At 43.0% G+C, this 19,023-nt stretch overlaps 1 protein-coding gene across 9 annotated transcripts in view; it reads right to left on the minus strand.

Moving 5' to 3' along the window:
* Positions 1-19,023, minus strand: part of DCLK1 (doublecortin like kinase 1) — a 352,644-nt gene that overhangs the window by 46,936 nt on the left and 286,685 nt on the right. For all 9 annotated transcript variants that reach the window (XM_082700457.1, XM_082700459.1, XM_082700458.1 and 6 more), the window contains 4 exons: positions 16,240-16,348; positions 9,717-9,774; positions 9,090-9,209; positions 4,979-5,125 (listed from right to left, as the gene is read on the minus strand). In XM_082700457.1, coding sequence (XP_082556583.1) covers positions 4,979-5,125; positions 9,090-9,209; positions 9,717-9,774; positions 16,240-16,348 — 434 coding nt within the window. The remainder of the gene's footprint in view (positions 1-4,978; positions 5,126-9,089; positions 9,210-9,716; positions 9,775-16,239; positions 16,349-19,023) is intronic.

A 19,023-nucleotide genomic window follows, 5' to 3' on the forward strand; every position in this document is an offset into this window, starting at 1 on the left:
ATAACTGTTTGAAAGTTTTTTCTTACATCAACCTCGAATCTCTCAACCATGAATGTCTTCTCTTTAGTTGGAGTTCAATACAGCACAGAAAAGGTTTCCCATTTCCCATCTGGGAGTGTTTCATATATTTGACCAGAGCCTCCATGCTCCATTTTCTTCTTCCCTTCTGTGGGCTAAACTCCAGGCCTCTGACATGACGTGCTCACATTCCTCCACATAGTGGTAACTGGCGTGAGCAAGGCAGAGGACCCTCTTGATGGCAGCACTCTTCCAGGGAAAGGAATCAAGGGGTACTTCTTTAGCAGTTATATCCCACTAAGGCTCACCCTGAACTTATGCTCAGCTAATAGCCTTTGACATGGTCTGGCCAAGTTTTCCATTACTGCTTTTCTACAATGATCATTAAAACAATTACACCAAAACCACTTAGTCCATTGGGATTTATATGTCTCTCTTGTCAAATTTCATGTTACTGATTTTGGACATCACAGAGCCAAAGATACTTTTGGTTCCCAGTCTGTCATTTGCTATAATACATCTTCATTTCACATCACTAGTGCTGACTGGGGTTGGGCCAGTGGCAGAATCCTGAGGGGCCTTGGCTCCCTGCTTCTGGGTCCCCCAACCATTAATCAACACTCTGCTGGCTCAAGATTGTAAGACCATACGATCAGAAGTGGACCGACTATAGATCTACTCAACTGTGCTTCTGCCTATGACTTCTAGATGCAGTCTATCTGTGGCACTTGCCTTGTGTACCAGTGTAGTTAGCTACTTCGCCACAAAATGGATTTATTTGGAGATTAAGGGTCATGGGCTGAACGAAATCTGCCATCTCATGGGCTTAGGGCTGGCTTGATCTGGAAACCAAGAGGAGCTGGAGCACATCATCCCTAGGTCATGCACGGTCATCACTGGGAGAGAACACGATATCTTATTGCCACGTACAATCCATTTAGTGAAAATGAGGGTTCTGTGTTAGGCATGCCATTTTGATGGGCAGTCAGGAGCAGGTACAAACACCTGGACAGAAAGTTTCTAAAAGAAAATTTCTGACCAAGACAGGCAGATTCTCTGAGAAACTGTTTTCTCCCAGAGAGTATTGGGGAGTGTAGAAGGAAAAAGTTTTTGAACATAAACTTTTATATAAAAGAGAATTACCGTTTATTTCTAGAATCTAGTAAAAACTAGTGATGCAAGTTATATTTTTGCCAGTAAATACTTTAACTTTCCTAAGGAGTTGGCACCTGTGTATACATTTTAAAAGACCCTCCCAGCTCCTTAGGAGAAAACTCAGGATGCTTCTGAGAATTTTTCCTGCCAAGGGTGCAAGCTTGCCATCTAGTGGTGACTACTGCAAACTGAAGGTGGCTGATCTCAGTAGGATGGTTTTGGTGGTTTTGTTTTTTAAAAAACAGAAAGTCTCTTTTAGTTATATACCACCACCACCACCACACACACACACACACACACACACACGTCCTGGGTGTAAGCACAGCTGGGGAAACACTGCACTTCCCCCAGTCAATGGCATTTAGACTAAGGCCCATGTGAATCCTCCGTGTAATGAATGAGTTGAAGAATGGCTTGGACCTTGTCATGTTGGGTCTGTCCTCTAGTCTGTGGAGAAGTGTCACTCATTCACTCACTCTTTCATCTCACCCACCCTTTTATCCCACTGGCCTCTCATCCATATGATCATTAAGCTCCAGGCCTGACAGAGCAGAAAGAACCATGTAAGGTCATTAGCATAACTTGTGACAAAAAAACACAAAACAAACCAGACAAAAACTTATAAGTGACACCATAATAAAATTATAGCGGGTATTTATATTGGGTCAATTCCCAGTTTTTGTATCAAATGTGGCTGGACATCACTATAAATCATGTTTTCTCATTAAAAGACCTTGACCTGACAAATACTTAGACTTCAATAGATCCATATAGATCCTTAAGGCCAGCTACAATATTTTTACATAGTTCTATAATAATTAAAAATAAAAAAACTCTGGAAGTTCTACATATATGATACTACATAAAATGGAATTTACAGCTGAATTAGACACTTAGAAATAATACTTTGCTAGCTGTAACAAACAACACTTAACTGGCAAAAATCTTATTAGCAATCCAACAACTTAGGCTTTTTTGAGGTGTCTTAATAAAAGAGTAATGCAAAGTGTGTAGTGAGGCCTTTTTATTTATTTGGTAAGTTTATTTATTTGATAGTAAGAAAATGGACTTGAAATCTTTACATGAAATTTGTCATAGCATTTTTCAAAAATAGTCTCCAGTTCTACATTTTGTGAGGAGATGTCAAATCCATGCATGAGTGAACAGTAAAATTTTAAAAGCAATGTCAAAAAAGATGCAAGATGATTTTTACAACATAATTTGTTGTGAAACAGTTTTATTTTTAGGAATAATTTAATTTTTATTACAAATAAAAGGGAATAAAAAGGTGGGAAGCTAATAGTTCCTTGTTATCTCTTTATCTTCATAAAATCCCCCTAAAGGAGACTCAAAGGAGTTAAGAAACTTGTTCAAGGTCATAAGACCAGCCACTGGAAGAGGGAAGCACTTGGTTTTGAACTTTGGTCCATCTGACTATAAATCCTTGGGATGTGAATGTGCCTCCCATGACGATTTTCTCTTACTTCCACATAAAGTTCAACAGAATGTGAAATTAGCAGAAGTCTCAAGTTCAATTAGTAATGTCGTCCTAATTCTGTTCAAGTTCTTCCATTCTTCTACCTATTTTATACTATAATAGATTTATCCCTGCAAAGCTCACCAATTCTTAATACTTCCTGAGAGTAAAAATTACTATATTGGAGAAGCAGAATTACTTTCGTTCATATATACTTTTTAAACCAATATTGTAAATGCCTTTAATAGTGTGTGTGTGTTTCACATTCTCACATTAGAAGAGAAAGGAAAAGAAAAGAGTGAACTTTTTTCTTTCTGGATAATCTAAAAAGTAAAATATGTTAGAATGAGCACAATTTTTTCAAAGTGTCCAGCACTTTGTAAAAAAAATTATAATTTTAGAAAAACTACATTGCTAAGTAATCCTGTATGGGATTTACAGAAACAGACCATGCTCCAGTAAGAAATAAGTGGGCGATGTCATGCAAAACCAAACTGTAAAGTGGGGTGGGGTGGGGTGGGGTGGGGAACGAAACTTTAATTTTCAATCACTGAATTTTGGGGGTTTAGAGAAGTTTTGAAACAAAGGCCAATTGTGAGTCTGTTCCCACGAGACAATCCTACATAATTCAGGACACAGGAATAATGAATGCAGACAAGAGAAAATTGCTGCAGGTTACAGAGGCAACTATGCAGAAGAGAATGTTCGGGCTACTGCAGAGATGTGGAATTTGAGGGGCAATTAAGTCAGAGCTCCCTCGCTTGACCTCGACTGCCTTCATTAGCCAGTAGATGCAAGTTTACGAACATAATTACAGCGAACTAATGGCTTGCGTATTTATTTCCTGAATGCCTATTTTTCCTACTTGAATGTCAACTCCATGAAGGCATCGGTCTCTCTGTTCCCTGTCACAACCTGGCACAGAGCCAGCCTACAATAAATCTCCCTAATGCACAGCTTCATGTCATCTAGTGGTTAAAATGTGGAGCTCTGAAGTAGGACAGAGCTAGGTTGAAATCTTAGTTCTTCCACAGATGAGTTATAATGGCCTTACGTAGGTCTTTAAACTTGTAGGCGCTCAGTTTCCTTACCTGTAAAATGGGATGGTAATAGAACCTACCCCATCTAACTGTTGTGAGGATTAAATGAGATCATGAGTGTAAAAGCACTCACGGCAAGCACCTGGGTGGGTCACCATCTTAGCAAACCTCATCAGCCCTTCTTGTGGTGGGAGAGTTGGCTTGCTCATCTGCTTCTAGACCTGAATGCTCATTTGGGTCATGTGGAGGAGCTTGTTTCAAGGAAGATCTGTACCCTGTCACCAGTCACCAGATTCTGATTTGCTAGGGCTGCAGGGAGGCTCAGAAATTTGCATTTTTAACAGGCATCTGGGAGTAGTTGAGATGCAGGGAGTCTTTGGACCACCCTTGGAGAAACCCTGCGTTTGAAAGAGAATCCTCAATTCCCGGATTTCTGAAGAGATGGACAAACTAACAGTAATATATAATACATGACTCTCAGACCTGCGTAATGATAGTAAAAGAGAACTAGCATCTTGGGGCTGGGTGGAGTGGGGGAAGAAAATGAATAGATTTCATTAAAATTCCAGCCTGGATAGCCAGCAAAATTGATGTGACTCCCAAATTCACCAGTGACAGCTCCCCGATGCCCAGTCCCTGTCTCCTCAATTCTTTCCAGTACTGTCCCCTTAACAACTGGACTATGAAAGCATTCCCATTTGTTTGCATAAAGAACGCTAAGTGTTTCCCCCAGAGACATGGAGTTCATGAAAAGCAAAATAAATAGCCATAAAGGGGGATAGGGGTGTCCCTGATTTTTAAAATCTGTCTTCATCATGATTATTTTTATGTTGAAAGGCGGGTGTCTTTAAAACTCATGACTTATTGTCTTAGCTTTTAGATCATACTATTGGAAAGTACATTTGGGAGACTGAGAGCTTCCCCACTCCCCCAATAAGAACTTTGGACATCGAAGTACTGTAGAGAAATAAACCTACACATAAATGTTCCTCCTGAGTATCCTGGTCTAGCCTAGGGTGTTACCCACAGCCCTAGATTTCCCAAGCTCTATTCCCTCAACCCTGTCTCTGGTTCTTATTTGCTAATAATTAGTCAAGTCCTTCTAACCGCACATTAACCCTTATGGATACACTTGAGGTTCATTTCCAGCTACTCCAGTCCAGCTGGAAAGTAGCCTTTAAAGTATATTTCTTTTCAAAAAAGAAAAGAAAATAGGAAAGGAAAAAAAAATCATATTTACTCATGAATGCTTGGGACCCAAGACGCGTGAGGTTCGAACTGCTCTTACCAGGAGGTTCTCTGGCTTGATGTCCCGGTGCACGATGTTCAGGCTATGCAGGTACTTGATGGCGCTGGCCAGGTTGTACAGCATCCCGCTGGCGTCTCGCTCCGTGTACTTGTTGGTTGAAGTAATGGCGTCAAAGAGGTCTCCTCCCTGAGAAGAGAACAGCAGGGGGAGCAGCTATTAGCAGATGGTCCAGGGGGGCCGCCTGGAGAGGCAACGGACACATTCTCAAGGAGACAGAGAAGCGCGCAGCATCTCTGGGCTCCTAGGGCTGTCTCCGCCACTTCCCCCTTGAAGGCCCACAGCCCTCGTCTGGTGATTGTCTCCCTGCTGTGATGCCATCGGACATGCAGTCATCTCTCCGGCCCCAGCTGGGGAGGAGAGGTGGAGCCAGGTCTCCAGGGCAGAGGCCTGGTGACCCTGGGGTGCCCTGCTGGCATGTGTGACATGCCTCATATCAAGGGTGAGCAAAAGTTCATAACCCCAAGCCTCCCCAAATGAGAAACAGGTAATCCAGCAGACCACACCCTTAACAAAATGCGCAGCTGCCTTATGAAGTTCACGCACGCACGCGCCCGCGCGCGCGCGCGCACACACACACACACACACACTCCATTTCCTTCATTCCCTAAACTGCACTCTCTTGGAGTGGGTGTAGTGTTTTCTTTTCCAATAATGTGCTTCTTTGTAAGGAGCAGAGAAAAGGACCAGAAACTGTCATTCCAAAGATGAGAGAGAAAAGAGAGGAGGGAGGAGGGTGGAGAAATTTCAAAGGAAGTTTTCTAGGACCATTATTCATCTGAACTTTTGTTTCCCTTGTTCCTGGCTAACTTCGTGTTATTTGGAGAAACAGAACAATTTTAGGCTCCAATTTTAGTTCTCTTTATTGGAAACCCTTTCAGAAACTGGGGTCCGATTTACTAACAACGTTTGCATCATTCTTGGACACAATGCGCCCAACAGCCGAGCACGGGAGCCAATTGTGTTCATCTGTTGCCTAATGTGAGGGGTTTCGTTTTTGTTTTTTTAAATAGCAAGAGCAAAATATAGGCCTTGCGGGTGGCAGTTTCCGGATCTCACTAGCCGGCCTGTCCCGCGTGGCCCTGCACCACCTCCGCTCGGGAGGCGTCTCCCGCGGTCCGCTCGGCCTCCGCAGTCCCCAGCCTGACCACACACACGTGAGTCACGAGGGACGCGTCCTCCGCTGTTTCTCTCAAAGGCAAGGCTGCCGGGGGCGGGTTTCCAGGTTGGTTGCGGGCCCCGCCTGGAGGCGGCATTTTCACTGGGGTCTCCATGAACAGCACCGCAGCGCAGCGGGTTGGGGGGTGCAGCTGTGGGTGGTGACCCCGCAGCCGTCCTAGCCGTGGAGGGCGGCTCCAGGCATCCTGGCACCGCACGTCTCCCGCATCCCCGACGACGCAGCCAACCGCGTACACAGCCAGTCCGCCCCATATGCCCCCGAAGAGGTTCGGCTGCGCTCTCCCTCGCTGGTTCTCAGGCAGCCTCTGAACCTACGCTGCTTCCGGCCTCTTTACAGAGAACGCGCTGTTGTGGGCCTTTTGCTCCTCCTTCAGGAAGTGGGCGTTCCCTGCCCCTGGCTCTCCACCGCCCGGTGCCTCCTTTCATGCCACCCTGGCTCACTGCGTCTCCTGCCACTAGCTAGACCTGTGAACCTGCTGATCGGTGAGGGCCTGGCCACAGGGCCGCCTCCTCCACGAAGCCTGCCTTCCTCTGAACACATATGTAATGTGCATGTGCACAGAGCTGCAGGCGGCAATACAAAGACCTGTTCTTATTAATTACGGAATTTCATTCATAATTATTGTTACTTCTGTTTTCCAGAATACAGGCCTTGTTTATCCGATAGCTGCAGGCCCTCTGTGGACACCACTGGACTCTTGAGAAGCATGGCCTCTGCTACATTTCTCAGGGGGGGAAACGCTGTGGGAGGCTTTCAAGTCAAGCCTGGGGTTGGCCTTCACTTCTTGGGGTGCTTCCAGACCTGGCCTCACAGCAGTTCTGGGTCAGCCAGATTTGAGGGTATCATCTCGTGGTACAATGGAGGAGTTCGGAAGCTGGACACTCTCTGGCCTTGTTAGGCTCTCTTGGTCACCCAGAGGGAATTTGCAAAGGCTGTTGAGTGAAGCCAGGACCTCTCAGTGGTAACTTAGCTATTGTCACCTGGCTACGCATAAGAGTGACAGACTAGGCTTTCCCACCACAATGTGTTCTGAACTCTTAAGCCTTTGCCCCTTTCATTTTCAGTTTCAAATCTAAGTTAGTCTTCACTCTTCAAAGATCAGCCAATAAAAGGAGACTAATCAATTTTTAACAGCACACAGAAAGGCAACAGGAATGATGGGAATTTGTTGCCCTCAAAATTAAAGTCACTGTAAAAAATATTATCCTGGGTGCTAGAGGAAGTGTATTTTACAATATTGGTAATTACCAAACTTTATTTGGCCATAAGGCACCAATATGAGAATCTTCTGAATAATTGAAATCAATCTTTCTTTGTTGAAATAACAGTTTTCCATATTTATTTCCCTTGGTCTCAAAGGGTGACAGTACCTTTGTGTCACTATAAACAAGTCCCACTCCTCCATAAGAAAAAACCCTAACAGGAAGTAGGAAAAAAGTAAGCTTCATTTGTAAATACAAATAAGCACTTAAAAAAAAAAGGCCAATAGATCTAAAGTAAAACAACTCTGAATAATAAAAGCTTAAAGGATCCTCGAATGAACATTTTTCTATATAGTAACAGATTAGTTTATTACATGCTGATTTTGTCTTAAGTCTTTACAGCAGGAAATGCCACATTCCCCAGAGCTGATTCCTGCCACCAGCTGGGGCATGTGATTCCAAACACGGTTTGGAGCCCGAGGCTCTCACTGACGGGCGCACACAGTTGATGCAGAGGGTGGTGTGACTAATTTACGACATTTTACAACTAAAGTAGAAATTAGTTACACCTTCAGTTAGATTAACATAATAGAAAAAAGGCTTGAGAAAAATAGCACGTCATGAATCCTACATATTAAATTTGTAAAAACTTTTAGTTACTGAAAATTTTAAATATAAAAATAGAGGGAACAGGTGAGTCACCTTTCACGTTGATACAGCCATTAACAATATATCTATATTCTATGATCTAATAAAATACAGATGTAATTTTATGCAACAGGACAAGGTTGTAACATCTACTGAAAGGCAGCTGAGTATTTTCTAGTGCTATTTTTCTGACATTGGTGAGTAAAAGTTTAAAGCTTTTTTTTTTTTTAAATAAGAATGATTGATACCTTTGGATGTAGTTCACAAAAAAGGGCACAATTTCTATAGCAATGATTAAAAACAATGATCATATTGGTACCTAGTACCTTCTGTTGTATTAGAAAGTACATTAGTGGGGGCACCTGGGTGGCTTAGTCAAGTAAAGCATCCAACTCTTGATTCTGGCTCAGGGCATGATCTCAGGACTATGAGATCGAATCCCACATTGGGTGCTGTGCTCAGCAGGGAGTCTGCTTCTCTTCCTCTCCCTCTCTCTCTGCCCCTCTCCACCTTCCTTAAAAAAAGTACATGGTATAAGTCATCCCTCTTATCTTATCTTCACCATAACACTCCTGGTAGGTACTATTATTCACCTCATTTTACATTTGAGGAAACTAAGGTACAGAGAAGTATACCTAAGGTCAGAAAGCTATAATGGTCTAGGCTGGGACTTGAATGCTTGCATTCTCATTCTAGTGTTCATACTCTTTTTTTTTTTTTTTTTTTAAGATTTTTATTTATTTATTTGGCAGACAGAAATCACAAGTAGGCAGAGAAGCAGGCAGAGAGAGAGGAGGAAGCAGGCTCCCCGCTGAGCAGAGAGCCTGATGCGGGGGCTCAATCTCAGGATCCTGAGATCATGACCCGAGCCAAAGGCAGAGCCTTTAACCCACTGAGCAACCCGCACGCCCCTCTAGTGTTCATACTCTTAACCGTTAGGCCAATACACAGAAAGGAGAAACTAAATAAACTTTGGTGGAAGGAAACAAAGGAAACAGCTCCCTCTATCAGATAGGAAAGCGCGGTGCCTTGTGTGGGTTTATTCTTTTTCCAAGATACACACCTTTACTAACTCCATGACAAGATACAGTTCCGTTGGCACATCCATCTCTTCGATCAGAAGAACAATATTGGGATGTTTCACTCTTCTTAAAATAGACACCTCATTCTGGATCATGTGCTCCTGTTTAAGCGAAAAGTTACCTTAATTAATATACACATCACAACACATGAGGAGCTAACTCCCAAGAGAGCAGCTGTGTTATCTGAGGATCAAAGGAGCTATGTTTGGGTAAAATACAATGAGTATGTCTGAGATTCTGATACTCAGCCTAGAATTGCCAAAAGTGGTTGAAGGTCCTCAGAGGATGCTTGCGACTTACCAGTAGAACTAAAACTGCATATAGAAGGACGGAATGAAACTCAGATCACAAAAGTAAATTAAGAAAGTAAAACAAGCAAACCAACAATAAGGAACAGACATAACATGCAATCATTCTTCCTAACTTTCATTCCAAGAATATTTATAAAGTTATATTCCATTAAATATATAACATTGTATTCCACCAAAATGCAAGTCCTAGGGTAAATTTATGTTTATTTGGGAACTGATCTCTGTGTTTCTACCTCCCCACCCCACCCCACCCACGCCGTAACACTGTATTTCCATGACAATAAGCCTTATACATACTTTGCCTCGACATTTGCTTTTCTTGATGATTTTCAGAGCATACTCCCTAGCCGTTGACCTGCAACGAGAAAGTTATTTGTGAGAAACAAACTAAATTTCAAATCTGTTGAGTCATTTTGTTAAGGACTAATTTCTTACCCCCTAGACCTTGTATCAAACTGATATATTTTGTAAAAGACTCTTTCCTTTTTTCAGAGAAATATGTAAACCTTAAAGGGCTGACCAAGTGTAAGGACAACACCTATGCTGGCATAGAAACATCCTGAGCTGTTTTTGTTTTTTTTTTAAGATTTCATTTATTTATTTCATAGAGAGAGAGAGAGAGAGAGAAAGCATGAGCAGGGGGAGGGGCAGAGGGAAACACAGGCTCCCTGCTGAACTGGGAGCCCAATGCAGGACTTGAGCCCAGGACGCTGGGATCATGACCTGAGCTGAAGGCAGATGCTTAACTAACTGAGCCAACCAGGTGTCCCATCCTGAGCTGTTTAATGTTACAATACTTGTAATAAAACCACTACTACTGGGGCGCCTGGGTTGCTCAGTCAGTCGAGCGTCTGACTCTTGATTTTGGCTCAGATCATGATCTCGGGGTCCTGGGATGGAGCCTCATGCCAGGCGTCATGCTCAGTGGGGAGTCTGCCTCAGGATTCCCTCTCTCTCCCTCTCCCTCTGCTTAACCCATTGCATGCTCTCTCTCTCTCTCAAATAAATAAATAAGTCTTAAAAACAAAATAAAACAAGATTCTTTTGAGTTCTTGAGGACTCTGTTCATATACAGCCCAGCCAACACTGCCCTTCCTCTGTGATGGGTGTGGGAGGGAGTGTTAGTCATATAGCTACCTTTAAATAGCTTCCTAACTTGTGTTAACATTTCCAAGATCCTGCAGTGCCAAAATGGACAGTTCTATTGTCGAAGGATGTGTACTTAATAATCCTAAGAAACAACTATTTTACAAGCATTTCCACTTCGTTTCTGGTGGGAAACCAAAACAGCTTAGCTTTTTGCCCATCGATAAAAGCCAACTTCAGAGATCCAAATGAATACAGTGGGAGTGGGGTTGACTACGAACGGAAGTTTAAAATAGGGTTTTAAAAATCTTCAGTATGAAGAATCAAAGGGGAGACTTTCTAGTTACGTGTTTAGAGTATGAGTGATCTGCCCATACATTAAGAGGGCAGGTATTAGCAGTGCGTCCTGAGGGCATTTTGGACACCATTCACATCATTTGCTAAAACTTCTCCCACTAGACTCCCAGGCCCCTGTGTGGATGGACGGGAGAGGGAAGTCAGGCACACGCAAGGGGATTCTTCCCATCAGAGAAGGAATACAGGGTCCTTTTAAGTGTCTCTTCTGAGGAAGCTTCTCAAGAGTTTGTTTGCAAATCTGAAAACCCTTAATCAAGAGGAAAACTAAATGCTGAAGAATTTCTGGATTCTGCTTTTCACACATCGCTAAAAAAATAAATAAATAAAATAAAACAAATCTGAGATTCAAATCCACGATCCCTTTCCCATCTGGTTTAGAACGTTTCAGGTGATGACAAGAATGCTAGACTATTGGAATGACTACTGTGATCAAAGCCCACGATCCCAGGCAGGACCAAGGAGCTGGGGTAGAGGTGGCACTTCTATTCTGGGCCCCAACGAAGGGGACAGATGACGGGATGGTGTTGATGAGAAGAGAAGGGGCTTTCTTAGTTTTGTCATTCCCCATGTTGCCATTTGATCCTCTTGTTTCCCTGGAATGAGTAACATCACAGGACTCAAAGCCAAGGGCTGGCGTGGGACTGGGAAGGTCAAGTCCCCCTGTGAGCCAGCCGGGCAAGGAGCAGAATTTCCAAGGAGCAAGCGGGTGCCTTGACTCCCAGGACGCCAGGAAAACTAGGTCACATCCTGAGCTTTGGGCTGAAGGGAAAATGCAAGCAAGCCTGGGCAGTAGTGGCCTCAGGATTTACTAGGAAAAGGGACTTTATGGGTTCCGGAACCCAGAACCTTAAATAATAGGATCCACCACTAAGTTAGACTGACCCATATTTTAATCAGACAGTGAGTCCTGTAGAGGACGACCAAAATTCATACTGCAAGTTTTCTTTCTTGATTCCTTGATGACAGACTATAAAGTCATAATATAAGCCTTCGTTATTGGAAGTATATGTTTATAGGAAAGCAGCTGAGTCTGGAAAATAAGCCTGAAAACAGGTGTTAGTACCAAAATGTATTCCGTAAGAACGAAAGTTTAATATCTTGCTTTAAGTTGGTAAATGAAAATACTTGGCATGAAATAAAACCTTAAAGTATTTGCCTTCCTGTGTGCCCTAACTCTAAGGACCACTGTACCCGTGTAATTATTCAGCAAGTGGTTACAAGCATGGTTCTTTGGTGGCTACAGAGGTGAGAAAAACTCGGGCATTTTAGACACAGGTAAGCAAAACCTGGTCCTTGTTCCCACCGAGTCTACAGCTTATTGTGGTGAGAATACTAGACACTGGGATTTGGGGTCAAACTATAGGCCATTTGCTTGTCTGTTCCTGAAATGACCCTGCATGGAATCACAGAGCCTTGAATGGCGCAGCAAAGGCAGCAGCAGTGGGACAAACATTGCTTGCTTCTTTCCCTCCTATATGGGAATTCAATTTGTAAGGTCCCCTGCCTATTACCTTTGAACCAAGGTTAGAGCCTGAACTATTAAGACAGAAATTTCCAAATTTTACAAACTTGAACTAAATCCAATTTTTACTGTTTGTGCTGGGAAAACAAAACACAACACAACAACAATGGTTTGGAGAAAGCTCTCCTGTTTAAACTTAGTGATTCTCAGCCCAGGGCCAATATGCTGACCACCCTTCTCCCTTACCCTGGGAAGAAGGGTGGCAGAATGCTTATCGATTGGGGTTCGGGGACTAGTGTGCTTTTTGCTATTGCTGTTATGAGGAGTTTGCTAGGTTTTCAAGGTACTAAAAAAATTATGTGGAAAAGGAAAAACAGCTTCCCGGGCATTCTCATCATAGCATTTGATGAATTTCACGGCAATGCTTCCATTGTGATAGGTTCTCAAGCAGAGGGACTGGGGTCTTGGCCCTCTCTGTAGCCCCGTATGAGTACAAGGTAGGCCTGAACTAGCAGGGGCTCCAAGCATGTTGGCTGAGTGGTGGAGATGCCAAAGGGTGATGGCAGTTAGGAGCCCCCAACAAAGGGGAGTTAGTAAACACCACCCTTTGTTTGCTACAGAGTCATTCATAATAAAGCCCATCTCAGCCTCTTCTTAAGGAGGTCATTGTGGAGAGCAGAGAATTGAGGGCTCCCAGACTGTCTCCTCGAACATCTCTGGAGTAGAGTTTGATTTTGAATTTGAGCACAAGCCCCGCACCAGGGCATCCTCAGGAAGGAAAGAAGGAAGAACACCACCAGCTAGCTGAGACCCAGCTCGGCTCCATCCAGACTCAGCCTCCAAATCACACTTCAGAAGGTAATGCCTTCAATTTACAGGTACAAGGTTTTGGAGGTTTTTGAGAATTCTGGAGACTTTCTATGTAGATGCAACCCGGTTTTGTGTCCCTGAAGTCTCAGCTCATTTGGATGTTTGGATGGGTTTGAGCCCACCTACACTCACTGCTTAAGCCAATGGTTTCCTTGAGCAGATCCTCAGTTTTATAGGGGAGGGAGGGAAAGGGGAATCAAGAGCAGGTAGAACTTGAATACAATTCTGCTGCATACATTGCTAGAAGATGCAATGATGAAAAGCAGTGCAGGTAGAGAGGGGGCCAAGAACCACAGGAGACACTGTCACTGCTCCTAACTGCGCCACTGGGACCCTTGGCTTGTGTCCTAATAATCCATGAGGAACCAGGAAAGCCAAAGACAAAGGGCCCCTCATTGGGAGCCCTCTACTCATGCTCTGACGTCTCACTAGTGCTTTTCAACTCTCTTTTTCTTTGGGGCCCCAAGTAGTCTAGAAAACAGCTTCGGAAGAGAGCAAGTCTCCATTCACCCACTTCCTCTGCCATGTCCTAGGGGCTCCTGAGGCCACTAGAGAAATGGCTACTGGGGAAGAGGCATATATCATAATGGACCCAGCAGCCATCACCAAAGGATATGTTGGGACAGGGCCATGGAACAAAAAGCCTAGGCAACACTACCATTGTGTCCTTTGTTGTAGGAAGACCTTCCCTGGGACGGCGGCTTCTTAACAGAGGAGGGACATGTTTATTTGGTCGTTAAGACACACGTATCCTTCAAAATATGGTGGTATGTACCCACGAGCAACGTGTGCCATTAACAACATGCTTAGCTTGCATATTTTCTTGGACCTCTGGAAAATATTAAAAGAATGTCTCATGATGCCTCCATGGAGAGAGGTCACATGCCCCATGTCCTCATTCAGCAGGAGCAGAATACAAAAACTTGGTGGAGCAATCTGGTGTGTAGACTTGGAAGGTTCGTACCATGAAACCCAAGATGCAAACTCATGCAGTATAAACACAATTCAAACTGGAAAGAAAGACATTAATTCTGGATGGAGACATGAGACATTTTCACTGTGGGAAGACCAGTGACTGTTGGGCTAAGCTGCCCTCGTGATCCCTGTGCGAGCTGGGAGAGATGGCACGTGGCTGCCACACCAGTCTCAACAGATGACGCATGCTGGCAGATCACCAGACACCCCACGTAGGAAGGGCACAGGCAATCTGCTAAAAATGGGATTTTCTGCTACAGTGGGAAAAAAAGTTAAAAAGAGTTGACTTACTATCTGTAAAAGTATAAATGAAACATAAAATTATATAAACACACACACACTTGCATCCTTTGCTTTAACAGTGGCTTTCCTGATTTGATTTCTTTTTTGTACGGACACAAATGCAGTGTGCGTGACTCTAGACCGGCGAAGCTACATTCTCCTGAGAGACTCTCCGTTGGCGACAACAGAGTGGTCAAAAGAGTGTGGGTTTTGGACCCTGGCCTTCCTAAGTAATTACTAACTGAGCAACTCTGGGCATTTAACTTCTTAAGGGGTTCTTTGCTTTAAAATGGAGACAATATTAATATTATGGGATCATTATGACAATTACATGAAATATCATATGGGCTTTATATAGTTGATGCTCAGGAAATAGTGGTTGTTTCTGTTTTTGGAGGTGTGAGGCCTAGGAAAGTAATGGAGAACTTTGTGTATTTGGCAGAGATGCAACAAATGGTCAAACTGGTGGCAGTGGGATGACTGAGGGGCAGCAAGGGGAAAAGGTGGCCTCACAGTAACTCCTAAGGGGTTTTTCACCCTCCTCTTCTCATGCCTGTCCTGCTACAGTGGATTGCTGGTCCCGGTGGGACTATCTCATCCCAGCTGTCCTGCTGCAGGGGAGCAAGTTTGAAATTTAGTGCCCAAGGGTATCTTCCCAAGGGGTCTGCGACCTCAGTCAGGGAGACATCTACCTAAGGATGGCAGAGGGGGCAGGGGAGCAAATCAGAGGACACTGGCCAAACTCAGGACCCTGGTGATGCTTGAGGCCCTGTGTAGACTTCCAGCTCCAGCATGGCATGAAACTGGGCTTCTAAATCAAAGCTCTTGGAGAAAAACAAGTTTTGGATCTTACGCAGCTAAAGCTTCTAGTCCAAGGCATTCTCTCTGAAGGGTAGAACTGAGTGAAAGCGCGCTATTCTTCTACAGCGCTGACTGGTAGGCGCCCAGCCTCCTGGGGGCAGAGAAGAGTGATGGGGAAACCAGTCCCCAGAGGCCAGCAGTGAAACCTTTCTCAAGGAATGAACTGGGTTACCCCTGACTTTTCAATGCTCTGCTCACCAGCTCTGAGCAGGAGCTGCGGGCTGCCCAGGTCCCTTAGAGCAAGAAGCTACTCAGGAAGAGAGTTCCAAATTCAACAGCAGGCTGATGGTTTGAGGCCACCTTAGTCTGGGATATGATTTTATTAGTTGTCATTTCATCTAATTGCCACCGGTCACTATCCTTGATTAGGTATCTAGATCTCAGGGATAAACCTTTTACTCCAAACCTCCTGTCTTTGGCCCCCAAGAGTACCAAGCACATTCATCTGAAAACATTTTAATATATTAAACACCGTTTTTGTTGAGATCAGTACCTACACACTTTAAAGCTTTTCAAGGTTATTATATTTAATTTGATGATAGTAAGTTAAAATCCACTCTATGCAAGAATGTTCTGACCTCTACAAAATGTCTCAGAAAAGCATCGGAAAAAAACGTTCAATATGTTTTGTGTTTTTTTTTTTTAAACAATAAAAGGGCTCACCTGAAAGATCTGGCAAAGTTTTGCTGAGTACATTAAAAAGGAAAAATCAAAGTCCTTAATTTATAGATTGTCCCAGGAATCACTACATTTTTCAAATCTGTTGTGAGATGGGCTTTTCTTTCTTTAAAAATTTTTTTTTTACATCTGGAGTTGAGACCTTAACCTATTCCATATGTGCCACAGACGGCAAATAAAGACACAATCTTGGAAAACATAATGCCAAATGTTTCCTTTAAAGTGCGATGCAAACGATATCCTTCTCACCTTTCTACACATTCCTTGACAACAGCAAAATTTCCATCCCCTATTGTCCTTCCGACTTTGTATCGTTCTGTTATTGTGGCTGGAATCTGGAAGCCTTCCTCCGACACTTCTGAAAGAATCATTAGTACATTTTTATTGGTAGAAAAGGGAACACAGATGTCGCACCAGAGAGACATTTAGAAGGATCATCGAATAGACTGGAACTGATTCAGAATCGATATGTTACGTTCCATACAGTGAGACAAGCCCTGCCTCCCCTCCCTCTGCAGATGCTGTATACTCAACAGCTTTTACCAAGACGAATGATAAACTGAAAGGAAACCTAAGACTTATGGAGTCCACTTAAACCGATGGGAAGGCAAACAACACTTTCTGTGGCCGTGGGGACTTCGAGGAGGAAATTTCGCTCTGTGTTTCATGCCAATTTGATCCGTCGTGTTTATGGACTACCCACTGTCTAGAGAGACGTGACCTTCCTGGGTATGGCTCAGGAGGAAAAATGGAGCTTATGGGGGACTCTGCCTGACATGGTACAAGCATGAAGCCTGCCTGCTGTTTGGACGCTTAGCTTTACTGCATCCTGAAATGGAGATCTCCGTAAAATTCCTTATGAACCAAGCCCTGATTGGCCCCCCCACCCCAACTCCCCAGTATCAATGAGCAGATTTTAGACAAATGTTCTCACCAGCAACCTGCATAGCAGATGTTGAGTTAAAATTGCAATATTTATTATGTCTGTGAACAGAACAGGTTTGTAGTTTCAATTATGTTAGTGCCACTAACACAACACATTTTCCCCCTTAAAATGCATTTTGAAATATTTTACAAATGCCTAATAATGCTTTAAATATCTAAGGCCATAAAACTAAATAAGCCACACTTAGGTCACATAAATATACTGGATAACCTTTAACATCTTCGGGGTGTAAAAAGCTTTTTATAGCTGGGCTCTAAAATTTACATGCTTTAAAGTTATAAATCCTAGCGCTCCCTCAGGCAACCTGAATACAAAATGTGATGGAAACCTAGTGTGCTTTCTAAATGTGCTCCTATTCTGACCTTTCATCATAAACTGAGACTAAACATTTCTTCTCAAAATAAAATTAAAACCTTAGGTGGTGCCTAGGTTTCTGTCTTCTCCATTAGCCTGCAACACTAGGGAATGACACATGGAAACTCACAATTATCACACATCTGCTTTAGGACCCTTATGCTGGTTCTGTGATCTGCACCACTCTGGATTCTAGGGTGGATGGAATTTCTGGAAAGGGTTGTACAAATGTGGGACATTTGCTGCTGCTACTTTTGGCCTTGGGATCTAGTTAGTCTCCTTACCTCTTCATAGGTGGTGTTTTAGTCTTTACCCACTAGAAGCTATCACAGTGGTCTCCGGAATAAAATGTGAGAGCTGCAAGCCGATTAACAACCCCTCCCTAATCCCCACCATCCCACACCCCAAGAAGCTAATAATTTTGCCTCTGTTTGAAAGACTCAGCCTGGGGATTTTTATCTACTCCATGGGAATTAGAGGAGAACGTTGGAGAAGTTTCAAATCCACTGCAAAGCACCCATATTTGTAAAACATCTCTCAGATGACATGGTCTTAAGGCTCTTTATTATCTACATAGATAACAAAAATAACAATCCTTGGCTGTCAGAAGCAAGGCTGACTCCAGATGGGAAAAGAAAGGTGGTTCTTCATGCTTCCTTCTACTGGAGGCATAACTGCTTGGAGCACATGGGCTTTGGATATTTTTTTTTCCCCGTATTGATAAAATGTATCCTTCAGGCTTTGGGCTAAGAAGGCTGTGCCAAAATCTTAGCCAAAGACCATTTCATTTCATTAGGTAAATATAACACAGCAGAACAAGAGAGACTTCTAGGTGGTTGAATTTCATACTTCTTGGAAATACAAAAAAAAAAAAAAAATCTGATAGGGCACGGTAGTCAGGAAATAATTCATGTGCAAATCAGTTATCTCACTTGACATAAGAAAAGGTACTTTTTTTTTTAAGAAAATCTAATCATATCACTTCAAACGAATAAGGGATGCTGATTCTTTTTCTTTAACAGTGGCTTGATCTTATAAGTCTTATACTTTTCTAAATACTTTCTCATAATTGATTTGAGTCTGAAAATGACCCCCAGAGAGGAAATAGGCATATATTCCAATCTTATACAATTTTATAGACGAGGAACTAAGATGTAGAATGCTGAAGAGGATTATCCAAAACAGTCCAGGGAGGGGTGCCTGGGTGGTTCAGTCAGTTAAGCATCTGACTCTTGATTTTAGCTCAAGTCATGATCTCAGGGTCCTGAGATTGAACCCTGTGTCAGGCTCTGTGCTGGGGGTGAAGACTGCTTAAGATTCTCTCTCTTCTTCTCCCCTAAAACTCCCTCCCAAATAAATAAATAAAACCAAAACAATCCAGTGAGTTAGTAGAAAAGTCCATTCCAGAATCTAGGTCTTCGGACCACATCACAGAGAAATTCTAAAATGAACTAGCTTAAGGTACAAAGAATATTTTTGCAATTGTCATCAAGTAATTCTTTTTGTAAAGCCGTATTTTCACATATTGAGCTCACGTTAGTTAGAGTACATCTGTAGGGCTGTAACAGTCAATCAAGAGAGTAAATTATCTTTAATATACTGAATATGAACAGAATTTGGGAAAACAAAGGCAGCAATTACTTCCTTTTGTTTTCAAAGTAGGCAATATCTGGCCTTCTTGGAACAGTTAGGGCCTCCGAGGATGTAAAATAATTCCTTCTTCCTGTTCCCAC

This window comes from Mustela nivalis, assembly GCF_964662115.1.
Source record: "Mustela nivalis genome assembly, chromosome: 15".
In the NCBI taxonomy this organism is placed as follows: Eukaryota; Metazoa; Chordata; class Mammalia; order Carnivora; family Mustelidae; genus Mustela; species Mustela nivalis.